Source organism: Cetorhinus maximus, chromosome 8 (assembly GCF_964194155.1).
Source record: "Cetorhinus maximus chromosome 8, sCetMax3.hap1.1, whole genome shotgun sequence".
In the NCBI taxonomy this organism is placed as follows: domain Eukaryota; kingdom Metazoa; phylum Chordata; class Chondrichthyes; order Lamniformes; family Cetorhinidae; genus Cetorhinus; species Cetorhinus maximus.
The window spans coordinates 53,603,321-53,616,773 of record NC_135886.1 but is presented as its reverse complement, the minus strand read 5'-3'; the positions used below and the strand labels follow the sequence as shown (position 1 = coordinate 53,616,773).

Here is a 13,453-nt window from a genome sequence, read left to right as displayed (position 1 = left end):
TCTCAATACCACCCGACCTCCCCTCACTCTCCACGTCACCCAATCTCCCCTCACTCCCCACGTCACCCGATCTCCCCTCACTCCCCATACCACCCGACCTTCCCTCACTCCCCACGTCACCCGACCTCCCCTCACTCCCCATACCACCCGATCTCTCCTCACTCCCCACGTCACCCCACCTCCCCTCACTCCCCGCGTCACCCGATATCCCCTCACTCTCCACGCCACCCGATCTTCCATCACTCCCCATACCACCCGACCTCCCCTCACTCCGCATACCACCCGATCTCCCCTCACTCCCCACGTCACCCGACCTCCCCTCACTCCCCACGTCCCCCGACCTCCCCTCACTCCCCACGTCACCCGACCTCCCCTCACTTCCCACGTCACCCGACCTCCCCTCACTCCCCACGTCACCCGACCTCCCCTCACTCCCCATACCACCCGTTCTCCCCTCATTACCCATACCATCCGACCTCCCCTCACTCCCCATAACACCCGACCTCCCCTCACTCCCCATACCACCCGACCTCCCCTCACTCTCAATACCACCCGACCTTCCCTCACTCTCAATACCACCCGACCTCCCCTCACTCTCCACGTCACCCAATCTCCCCTCACTCCCCACGTCACCCGATCTCCCCTCACTCCCCATACCACCCGACCTTCCCTCACTCCCCACGTCACCCGACCTCCCCTCACTCCCCACGTCACCCGACCTCCCCTCACTCCCCATACCACCCGATCTCTCCTCACTCCCCACGTCACCCCACCTCCCCTCACTCCCCGCATCACCCGATATCCCCTCACTCCCCACGCCACCCGATCTTCCATCACTCCCCATACCACCCGACCTCCCCTCACTCCGCATACCACCCGATCTCCCCTCACTCCCCACGTCACCCGACCTCCCCTCACTCCCCACGTCCCCCGACCTCCCCTCACTCCCCACGTCACCCGACCTCCCCTCACTTCCCATGTCACCCGACCTCCCCTCACTCCCCACGTCACCCGACCTCCCCTCACTTCCCACGTCACCCGACCTCCCCTCACTCCCCAGGTTACCCAACCTCCCCTCACTCCCCATGTCACCCGACTTTCTCTCACTCGCCACGTCACCCGATCTCCCCTCACTCCCCACGTCACCTGATCTCCCCGTGCTCCCCACGTCACCCGATCTCCCCTCACTCCCCATACCACCCGACCTCCTCTCACTCCCCATGTCACCCCACCTCCCCTCACTCCCCACGTCACCCGACCTCCCCTCACTCCCCACGTCACCTGACCTCCCCTCAATCCCCATACCACCCGATCTCCCCTCACTCCCCATACCACCCGATCTCCCCTCACTCCCCATGTCACCCCACCTCCCCTCACTCCCCACGTCACCCGACCTCCCCTCATTCCCCACGTCACCTGACCTCCCCTCAATCCTCATACCACCCGATCTCCCCTCACTCCCCATACCACCCGACCTCCCCTCACTTCCCATACCACCCGATCTCCCCTCACTCCCCATACTACCCGATCTCCCCTCACTCCCCACGTCACCCCACCTCCCCTCACTCCCCACGTCACCCGACCTCCCCTCACTTCTCACGTCACCCGACCTCCCCTCACTCCCCATACCGCCCGATCTCCCCATGCTCCCCACGTCACCCGACCTCCCCTCACTCCCCATACCACCCGATTTCCCCTCACTCCCCACGTCACCCAACCTCCCCTCACTCCCCATACCATCTGATCTCCCCGTGCTCCCCACGTCACCCGATCTCCCCTCAGTCCCCATACCGCCCGGCCTCCCCTCACTCCTCACATCACCCGATCGCCCCTCACTCCCCATGTCACCCGATCTCCCCTCACTCCCCACGTCACCCGATCTCCCCTCACTCCCCACACTCCCCACGTCACCCTATCTTCCCTCACTTCCCACGTCACCCAACCTCCCCTCACTCGTCATGTCACCTGACTTCCTCTCACTCCCCACCTCACCCGACCTCCCCTCACTCCCCACGTTACCCGATCTCCCCTCACTCCCCACGTTACCCGATCTCCCCTACTCCCCATACTCCCCGATCTCCCCTCACTCCTCATGTCACTTGACCTCCCCTCACTTCCCACGTCACGCGACCTCCACTCACTCCCCACGTCACCTGATCTCCCCGTGCTCCCCACGTCACCCGATCTCCCCTCAGTCCCCATACCGCCCGGCCTCCCCTCACTCCTCACATCACCCGATCGCCCCTCACTCCCCACGTCACCCGATCTCCCCTCACTCCCCACGTCACCCTTTCTTCCCTCACTCCCCACGTCACCCGACCTCCCCTCATTCCCCACGTCACCCGATCTCCCCTCACTCCCCACGTCACCCTATCTTCCCTCACTCCCTATACTCCCCGATCTCCCCTCACTCCCCACGTCACCCTTTCTTCCCTCACTCCCCACGTCACCCGACCTCCCATTACTCTTCACGTCACCTGATCTCCCCTCACTCCCCACGTCACCCGATCTCCCCTCACTCCCTATACTCCCCGATCTCCCCTCACTCCCCACGTCTCCTGATCTCCCCTCACTCCCCACATCACCCGACCTCCCCTACTCCCCATACTCCCCGATCTCCCCTCACTCCTCACGTCACTTGACCTCCCCTCACTTCCCACGTCACACGACCTCCACTCACTCCCCACGTCACCCGACCTCCACTCACTCCCCACGTCACCCGACCTCCCCTCACTTCCCACGTCACCCGACCTCCCCTCACTCCCCTCACTCCCCACACCACCCGATCTCCCCATGCTCCCCACGTCACCCGACCTCCCCTCACTCCCTACGTCACCCGACCTCCCCTCACTCCCCACATCACCCGACTTCCCCTCACTCCCCACCTCACCCAACCTCCCCTCACTCACCACCTCACCTGACTTCCTCTCACTCCCCACATCATCCGACTTCCCTTCGCTCCCCACGTCACCCAATCTCCCCTCACTCCCCACGTCACCCAATCTCCCCTCACTCCCCATACTCCCTGATCTCCCCTCACTCCCCACGTGTCCTGATCTCTCCTCACTCCCCACGTCACCCGATCTCCCCTCACTCCCCATAGTCCCCGATCTCCCCTCACTCCCCACGTCTCCTGATCTCCCCTCACTCCCCAGGCCACCCAAGCTCCCAGTGCCCTCACTCCACACATCACTTGATCTCCCCTCACTCCCGTCGCCACCCTAATCTCCCAGTGCCCTTCCCACACTGCTCGATCTCCCCGTGCCTTCCCCCCACCATATCACCCAATCTCTCCATGCCCTCCCTCCCCACGCACCCAATCTCCCTGCCTATGGTCCCCACACCACCAATTCTCCCTGTTCCCTCCCTCCCTATGCCATCAGCTCTCCCTGTGTCTTCCTTACATCACAAGCTCTCCCTCCCCACATCAACAATACTCCCCGTGCCCCTCCCCCCGCCTTCCCACACCACCAGAACTCCTTGTGCCATCCCTACACACTAACTTGCGTTGCCAACTCTGGTTGAACATATTCCTGGAGGTTTCATTACATGACTTACTCTCTCCCTTTGCCCCGCCCCACTTTCCCACCATTGGTGGCCTGACACATCCCTCCTCATTGTCCACCAATCCAAAAGCAGATAGATTCTCCAACAGCGAAAATGATGATTCTTGATTTTTTTCCATGTTCAATATTTATATAATGAATAATCAGAAGTTTAATGAAAATTAAAATAGGTTTCTTTTACTGCCTCTGTTATTTTTCTCTCATATTGCTGGCAGCTGTGTCCCGGGGATTTTTCCTTAATTCTTGAAAACCTCTGGGCAATCCTGGAGAATTGGAGACCCAACCACTAGCGAGGACCCTCAGCAAGACTCCCACCCACACTGTCCGCCTGACACTCTGAATGAAGCCGGGAAGGTCAGGATAGAGCATGAGACAGTCCTCACGATTGTTAGGGGGAGGTCGAAAACCTGGAGCACGTGCTAACACTTGGCGGCTGTTTGTCATTGCTCAGCCTGCAGAGGGGTTTGGAACAGGGGTGAGAACCTGTTGCTTAGATGGAGACTTCCTGATAAGCCTTGTAAGGGACAGAGTTTGCACCCACTTCTCACAATGTCAGTAACACTAAAGGGAGGGACGCTGTGGGTGGTGCCTCCCTGCACTGGGAGCCCATGTCACCCAGAGCCCTAAGCAATCCAGCATTAGGCTGGAGGTGGGACACTGAGTTAGAGGGTTGAAGGTAGGCCCCATGGGGAGGTTGGGGAGAGACAGGAATGTTCTAGACTACGAAAGAAGCCTGGACCATGGATAATGTCAAAATGCTTCTTTGGAATATGCCACGATGGTGGCACCAGCACCCACGGGAGCCTTGAAGATGAGGTACTATCCTTAGCAAAATGCAAATGCCAGGATGATCACAGGGTCCCAATGAATCCTGCTCCCAGCCAATATGTCCATGTCCTTCTGGTCAAACTGAAGGGATTTACCAGGACAACATGGTCCTTGGGCAGCTTTCCCAGCATTTGCTCTTTGCTGGCCTGTGGCCCCTAAGTGTAGTGTCAGCCTGTAGAGAAGGAACAGTCAGCAGAATTGTTCAAAGTTACCTTTTATTGCTGTGAAGTGTTTTCAAATTGAGCAAACATCCAAATTTACCAAAGAAACAGAATTGGCAACAGTGCTGCGTGTACAAAGACATGAGGCTTGTGCACTGAGGGTTCGGAGCTGAATCTAACCTCGATCACATCTTTGCATTATCAAAATAACAAACAGATTGCACCTTACAATCACTGGAACTGGGGAAAATTTTACTGCTACTAGATTTTTAAAATTTCCAGATTTAAAAAAAATCTCGATTAAAATTTCAATGGTGAGATTTGAACTCAATTCCTCTGAATTATTAGTGCCAGGCTTCTGGATTACTAGTTGAGAACCATAACCCATACAGAATCTGAAGTTATGGTGGCCAATCGAAAGAGTTTGTGTTGGCATTCTATGCCACTACCTTTGAAGCAGATGGTAGGGAACTGTAGCATCTAATAAGAATGCCTGATTAATATTATTTTTGCTGTCACAGTCAATCAGATATGGTTATTGGCCAACATGCAGTCCTTTCACCATCACTGCCGTAGAGAGACATTTCTCGGTTTATTCTTGGGTTGGGGGTGGAGGGACCAACTTTTATGAAATAAAATAAGAGCATTTTGACCAGGGTGGTGGTTGAAGGGTGGGGGTCTGGGGCGGGGTGGTGCTGGTGACCTTTGAGGGTGAGGGGGGGTGGTTGTTGGTGACCTTTTAGGGGTGGGATTGCTGGTGACAGAGAGAGTGGGTGGGGGAGGGCTAACCAGTGGTGTGAGGGATGGTGTGTAAGGTGGTGGATGGGGTGGGGATTGTGCCTTAAGCTTCCAAAGCAGCGCTTCTCAAACTATAATGATATAATACATCATAGAAATATGAAATTCTGAGGTTCCTAAAACCATTATTATTTCATAAACCTATGTTGATTTCAGTCAAGCTCTCCATACTCCCGAGTGACAGAAGACTCACTGAAGCCCATCCTGACTCAGGATGGCTGCACATACTAAGATAAAGGCAAAATACTGCGGATGCTGGAAATTTGAAACAAAAACAAAAAATGCTGGAAAAACTCAGCAGGTCTGACAGCATCTGTGGAGAGAAAGACAGAGTTAACGTTTTGAGTCGGGATGACTCTTCAGATACAGACTCGAAACGTTAAATCTGTCTTTCTCTCCACAGGAGCTGTCAGACCTGCTGAGTTTTTCCAGCTTTTTTTGTTTTTGTTGTGACTACGTGCTCCCTGCTGCACATTTGCCCCCTATAAAGATGGCGACTGCACATTGCCCCCTATAAAGATGGCGACTGCACATTGCCCCCTGTAAAGATGGCGACTGCACATTGCCCCCTATAAAGATGGCGACTGCACATTGCCCCCTATAAAGATGGCGACTGCACATTGCCCCCTGTAAAGATGGCGACTGCACATTGCCCCCTATAAAGATGGCGACTGCACATTGCCCCCTGTAAAGATGGCGACTGCACATTGCCCCCTGTAAAGATGGCGACTGCACATTACCCCCAGTAAAGATGGCGACTGCACATGTTCATTGTGCATGTGGATGCTCCAAGATTGGAATATTTTGGATACAGTACCCTATAAAAAAAGCCAGTGAGGGGACTGACAGCACTTCTGGGTACTGGTATTTAGGCAGCTGTTTGTGCCTCTGAATCTTTCACCAGCTCAAGTTTGTGCGCCACTGGTTAAACAAGAAACCAGCCAACCTGGAGTAAAGTACAATGATGTGCAAGTGTCACACACCAACAATACGGTTAGATTTATTTTTAATCCATCCTGATGTTGAGGCTTTTTGTAAAGAGGTTGTAATTGCCGGACGTTTTCTAGCGAATAGCTGCCAATACTGTCCCTTAATAAGTCTCCATACAATGGTTTTTTATTTGATGCACCAACTTATCCAAGTCTGGTACCATGTAAAAGCTGCAGACAAGCTGAATACATACGGTAGGGTTATTATATACAACGTATTTACTGTCACTGTATTCTCTGCAGTGCTGCATTGTAAATAACTCTGTAGCTTGTTTGCAGAATCTCTCTAGAGTCCGAATAGGCTGCATATCAGTTCTGGCAGGTAGTCGCAATGTGGCGGGAGAGTGTGACAGGAGAGTATGATGGGAGAGTATGGTGAGATGATATGCAGTGATAGGACAGGGTGATATGGACAATATGCAGTGACAGGACAGTGTGAATGGTGGAACAGTATTCACTGATGTGACAGTGCAAAGGGAGAGTATACAGTCATGGAACATTATACAGTGATGGGACGGTGTGATGGTACAGTGTGACGGGGTAGAATAGTGTGACGGGACAGTGTAAAGGGGCTACATGCAGCATTTCCCCTTCTTTGCAGGCTGTTCGACCACCTTCACCACTATCTCTTTAATCTTCTCCTCCTGGTGTTTCAGCAACCTGTAAAGAGACATGGAGAGATGGTAGTGAACACAGCAGACAGCCCCTGACAGCACTCTCAGAGAAAGGAGCAACAGCACAGTGTATAATGAAGTAAATGAACAATTCCCACAATTCATCACTCACTTTCCCAGATGCACCATGGGAGCGCTAATGTTGTGACCAGTACGGGCGCTGCATTCATAGAACAAGATGTTGTACTCCTGGAGAGAGAGAGAGAGAGAGAGAGAGAAAGAGGTGGAGGGATGAGACGGGTCATCGTTTATAGTCACTGCACAGTAGATATAGTCACTAGGAAAATACATTACTTCACAAACTGTTACCAAGGTTGCTCAGTGACCTCCCCTCCCCCAATCTCTGTCATACATGATGCTTCAACTGCCAGGTCACTCAAGGTCAATAAAGCCAGTGTAATGAGAGAGGCAACTTCAAGTACCATCAGTGATTTTTTAAAAAATTATTCTGTCATGGGTGTGGGTGTTATTGGCTAGGCCAGCATTTATTGCCCATCCCTAATTGCCCTTGAGAAGGTGAAGGTGAGCTGCCTTCTTGAACCGCTGCAGTCCATGTAGTGTAGGTACACCCACAGTGCTGTTAGAGAGGGAGTTCCAGAATTTTGACCCAATCAGGTTAGTGAGTGGCTTGGAGGGCACCTTCCAGTGGTGGTGGTGTTCCCATGCGCCTGCTGCTCTTGTCCTTCTAGGTAGTAGAGGTCACGGGTTTGGAAGATGCTGTCGAAGACTGGGTTTTTTTTATTCTTTCATGGGATGTGGGCATCACTGGCAAGGCCATCTCTAATTGCTCTTGAACTGAGTGGTTTGAACAGAGGCAGTTAAGAGTCAACCACATTGCTATGGGTCTGGAATCACATGTAGGCTAGACTGGGTAAGGATGGCAGATTTCCTCCCCTTACTGAGACTAGCTTTCAATTCCAGGTTTTATTAATTGAATTTAAATTCCATGGATTTGAACTCATGTCCCCAAAGTATTACAAACAAAAACAAAAGTAGCTGGAGAAACTCAGCAGGTCTGATAGCATCTGTGGAGAGGAAGACAGAGTTAACGTTTCGAGTCTATCTGACTCTTCATCAGAACTAAAGAGAAGTAGAAATGTTGTGAAATATAAACTGTTTAAGGGGGGTTGGACTGGATGAAGCTGGTTAGAGGGCCAGTGATAGGTGGAGGCAAAGGAGAGATTGCCAAAGATGTCATAGACAAAAGGGCAAAGAGGTGTTGACGGTGGTGATATTAGCTATGGAATGTGCTAATGGGGACATTAAGGGTAGAAAGCAACACTCCACCCTGCTCTCATGCCCACATGTCCGTCCTTGGCCTGCTGCAATGTTCCAGTGAAGCTCAACGCAAACTGGAGGAACAGCACCTCATCTTCCGACTAGGCACTTTACAGCCTTCCGGACTGAATATTGAGTTCAACAACTTCAGACCATGATCCCTCTCCTCCATCCCCATTCCCTTTTTGATCCCCTTTTTTCTAATAATTATTATATATTTTTTATATATATATATTTCTTTTCCCATCTATTTCTATTATTATTTATTTCCATCCATTGTTTTATCTCCACCTTTTAGCCTATTTCAATCCCTTCCCCCCACCCCACCCCCACTAAGGCTATCTGTCACTTGCTCGTCCTGCTTTCTACCCTTAATGTCACCATTATATCATCCTTTAGCCAAAATCACCACCGTCAACAACCCTTTGTCCTTTTGTCTATGACATCTTTGGCAATCTCTCCTTTGCCTCCACCTATCACTGGCCCTCTATCCAGCTCTACCTGTCCAACCCCCCCTTAAACAGCTTATATTTCACCACATTTCTATTTCCCTTTAGTTCTGATGAAGAGTCATATGGACTCGAAATGTTAACTGTGTTCCTCTCCACAGATGCTATTAGACCTGCTGAGTTTTTCCAGCAATTTTTGTTTTTGTTTCAGATTTCCAGCATCCGCAGTATTTTGCTTTTATTCCCAGAGTTTTAGCCTGGGCCTCTGGATTACTAGCTCAGTGAGATTCCCACTGTGCCACCGCCTCTCTCTGAAGATGAGTGCTCACTCAATGTGGTGATCACTGACATACAGTCCAAAAAGCTTCTGTCCCACTCTTAGGGCGGAACCATCCCAGATTTGCACAAAGTGTGTTATCGGGCGCGAAAAGGAAGTTTTACCTGCTGGCAGAAATGGCGGATTTTCCCGCTGCATCGTCCCATTCCTGACGCTTCCCACCTCATTAATAATGCATTCCTGGGAAACACGCCAGATCGCTGGAAGGGTGGCCTCTGATTCACCCACCCCGCCATCATCTCAGGCCTTCAGTAATCCAGGCGCCATATTTAAAGGCTGCCCCTGCACAGAGCTAGCTCTCTTCAAGGGATAGGAAGCTGCTGGGAACTGATGGTTGCCAGAGAAATAAACATGCTGTCCCAAATATAGCAACACCTCCCTCGGGCACCTGGATGCACTGGAGGCCCGCGGTGAAGTCCGCTACCCCCAGGGTGAAGACCAGCAAGCAAGGTCACCAATCCAGCAGGGGAGGCGGTGGCAGCGGTGGTCAGTCCAAACGCCCTGCAAAGGAAAACAGCCACCCAGTGCCACAAGAAGATGAATGATCTGCCAGGGTAAGTCACTCTTCTCATCATTCTCAATTCTCACACTCACAAACCCATCACACATCCACAGGGATATCACTCACTGCCAGTTCAAGGGACATTACCATTCACTCTCTCGCACACACCTTAATCTGCCCTGTGGATCGTGTCCTCATCCTGTCCATGGCACCACTCACCACCCACACATGCCAGGCATACTTATCATCTGGCCTGGCAGGTGTCCTGCTTACACTCTCTCCATCTGTATTCATGCAGCACAAGCTGGCACACAACAAAAGGGAGAGGTCACAGACTGGTGGAGAAATTCCTGACTTCAAGGTCCTCACAGACTTTGAAAATAGATCCATCCATGGCCGGCGAGGATCTGGACCGTTCCTGTGTTGACAGTGAAGTTGGTGGGGCTCAATCAAGTGAGGATCCAGCAGTGCAACATCTGTCAGACAACCATGCTGTGAGTCAGTCCCCCTGTTCCGCAGTCCCCTGCCATGCACTAATTATCTCTCCTTGCTTTCACAGGCACATCTGGGGAACAGCCAAGGGGTCCACGAGCCAGGTCCTCGACTCAAGCCCCGAAGACACCTCGTAAGAAGAATCTGATGACACCTCATTGAAGACCCGTCACAGCGCTCACCCAAACCCTCCACCAGCACAGAGACACAGTGTAGGGGCCCTCAACCGCCCATAGGAAGGAGGATCAGCAAGTTCACACCCCGGGGACAACCACCCAGGTGACTCTGGGAGTGACCGGCCCATCCGAATCCCCTCTTCCTGTGACCCCAGCAGCTCCAGCTCCACAGGCCGAGGAGGGTGTCACTGCAACATAGCAGGATCCCGAAAGCAGGCCGGGGCCATCCAAGTCTCGGCCCCCCACAGGACGCCCACCAAGGCCATCACAGACAGGGCGTCACAGTCAGCAGGCTGCCTCCACCTCCGCTGTGGATGTCTGGGGACCACCAAGATGTAGTGGCAGGGTTAAGACAGTTAGGAAGATGTAGTTGCACAGCCTGGGCACAGGATTAATCATTTGTACTTAATGTTCACTATTGTCAATAAACTCCTAAGAATGTCGATAAAAACAAAAAACTACTGCGGATGCTGGAAATCCAAAACAAAAACAGAATTACCTGGAAAAACTCAGCAGGTCTGGCAGCATCGGTGGAGAAGAAAAGAGTCGACGTTTCGAGTCCTCACGACCCTGTTCTGTTAAAGGGTCATGAGGACTCGAAATGTCGACTCTTTTCTTCTCCACCGATGCTACCAGACCTGCTGAGTTTTTCCAGGTAATTCTGTTTTTGTCCTAAGAATGTCTCCCTGCCTGTGGCTCCCTGTTCTGATGAGCAGTGTTCTTGTCACGCAGATGTGAAACCTTTCTGCACAAGATAAGGGCAGGTGTCTCAGTCCAGGGCCTCTTCCCTGTGCAGTGTGTAACCTTCAGACCACAATGATGGTCCGGCCTCACACACCCTGGACACATTACTGATTCCTGCACCTCGATGGTGCTGGTCATTGCTGCCAGAATGCCGTGGGCAGGCGCCACAGAGTTCCCTCATTCTCTCTGTGTGCTCTCAGCACCTTTGAGGTGGGGCTGGCCCCCATCTCTTCAGCATCTGTGACCAGTGACGCTGTGCTCCTGAAGGGGTCAGGTGCTGAGGGCAGGCAAAGGATCAGGTGCATTTAAAGTTTCACAGCTGCGTTTCCATGATATGTCCCTGATCAGAGCGCAAGCGAGCTGCCCTCAGCCAGACAGGAGTCAAACATTCACAGAGACAATGTGAGGATCTATGGAGTGTCCTCACTGCATGTCATCATCATCCTCCAGGAATCTAGCAGCTATTAGGGCCTCCGCTGCGTCTCCATGACATGAGCCTGAGCACTGAGTGTAAGTGCGCTGCCATCAGCCACACAGGAGTCAAATGTTCACAGATGCAACGTGGGGATGTCAGGACTGTCCTCACTGCATCTCGTCGTCATCCTCCATGAATCTTGCGGCTATGAGGGCCTCCCGAGTGCGCCTGCCTCGTCTGGACAGTGTGATGACCTCATCGCTGACATCCTCACCTTCAAGAACATCATTGCCTCCTCATTGGAGGAGACGTGCAGCTTCTCCATCTGCTCCTCAGCCAGGTCCTCCCCCCATTGCAGTGTCAGGTTGTGGAGTGCACAGCAAGTGATGATGATGCACGACACCCTCTGGGGACCATATTGCAGTTCTCCACCAAACCTGTCGAGGCACCAGAACCTCATTTTCAAAATGCCAATCATTTGCTCCACCAAAGTCCAGGTCATGGCATGAGCCTCATTATACCATCACTGCCGCAGTCTGAGGCCACCACACGGGCATCATCAGCCACATCCTCTGTGGGTAGCCCTTGTCCCCAATGAACCATCCCTGCAGCCTCTCCGGACCCTGGAAAATGTCAGGGATCTGAGACCTGCTAAGGATGCAAGAGTACTGGACACTCCCTGGGAACCGTGCGCAGACCTGTAGGATGTGTTTATGGTGGTCACACAGCAGCTGAACATTCAGCGAGTGGAAGCCCTTGGGGTTGACCTAGTTGACTACTTGTTACCACGGAGATCCAAGCGCCATGTGAGTGCAGTCGATGGCTCCCTGCACCTGTGGGAAACCTGAGATCTGGTCAAGTCCCAGCACTCTTGCTTCCTGGCTTTCCTGATCCTAGGCCTTTGTGCCTTTGTGAAAATGGTGTCCATGACCTCCTGGATACACTTGTGCTTGGAGACTTCCGAGATCCCACACAGGTCACCCTGGAGCCTTGGAAGGAGCCACTGGTGTAAGAATTGAGCATCATGGTCACTTTCACAGCCACGGGCAGTGGATGCCCTCCAAGTCCCCGTGGTGCCAAATCCTGCAGCAGCTGGCAGATGTGACTGACCAGTTCCCTTGACATGGACAATTTTCGGCGACGCTGGTTCTTAGTCACCTGAAGGAATGGCAGGCGCTGTCTGTGGACCCTGTGTCTAGCGAGGTACCTACGAGCGACGGCTCACTGTGGATCTTCAGCTGCATGAGCAGCAGGTCCAGCCGCCCCTTCACCTTGAGGGAGGTGCTCCTCCCTTTGCTGAGCCAGATGCCCCCGCTGCTCTCCTCTTCTTCTCTGCTCTCTGTAACCCATGAGGCATATCACTAAATCACCAGGCCCCATGATCCTGATGTTCCCCTCCTGCAGGATCAAAGAGAGAGATGTGTGTGCCCTAAGAACCTCTCTTGTTTAAGTCCGAAGGCCCCTCAATGCACCCCAGATAGTGCTGGCCACCTCTTGGATGGCCAGAGTTTAGCACGCTGCATGGCTGTCTGAAATCCCACCCATCTCCGCCTCACCCCCCCTGACCGATTGGCAGCAGCTTTACCCACTGGACTGCATGTTGTGCTCTCAGTTCAGGCACATTCTCCTAACCCACACTGCAAGGCTGCGCTGTTAGCTTGAACCATGAGGGAGACTGGTCCAAACCTTAAGGACATTACCAGAGGCTGTGAGCACCTCCACCAGTGACTGCTCCATGGCCAGCTTACACAAGGGGATTCTACAACTTGCCCAGTTGGCCAATTTCTCTGCTGCCCCCTAAAATGCACATTAATTTGCAGTCTGCACCCAAGGGGTGAAAAGTTCTGGAGCATTTGGTGGCACTTTCATGCTTTTGCATTGCTTGAATGGGCAGATCAGCTTCAGAGGCCTGATTCCAGGCATGTCAATGGAGCTGCTGCTGAATGGTCTCAGCTGCGGAAGAATGCTCACTTTTGACAAACTTTTCCAAGTGCGTGGCTGCTCCTTCACCCAACCTCCTCCGATCTCCCCACGGCATGTTCTT

The 13,453-nt window shown here is 52.8% G+C and overlaps 1 protein-coding gene across 1 annotated transcript in view; it reads right to left on the bottom strand.

The window, feature by feature from the left end:
* Positions 1-4,590: 4,590 nt before the first annotated feature.
* LOC144683644 (uncharacterized) overlaps positions 4,591-13,453 on the bottom strand; it is a 220,578-nt gene continuing 211,715 nt past the window's right edge. Inside the window, exons 50-51 of the mRNA XM_078546887.1 lie at positions 7,129-7,205; positions 4,591-7,002 (exon numbers count right to left, since the gene is read on the bottom strand). Of these exons, the coding sequence (XP_078403013.1) occupies positions 6,915-7,002; positions 7,129-7,205 (165 nt within the window). The 3' untranslated portion in view covers positions 4,591-6,914. The remainder of the gene's footprint in view (positions 7,003-7,128; positions 7,206-13,453) is intronic.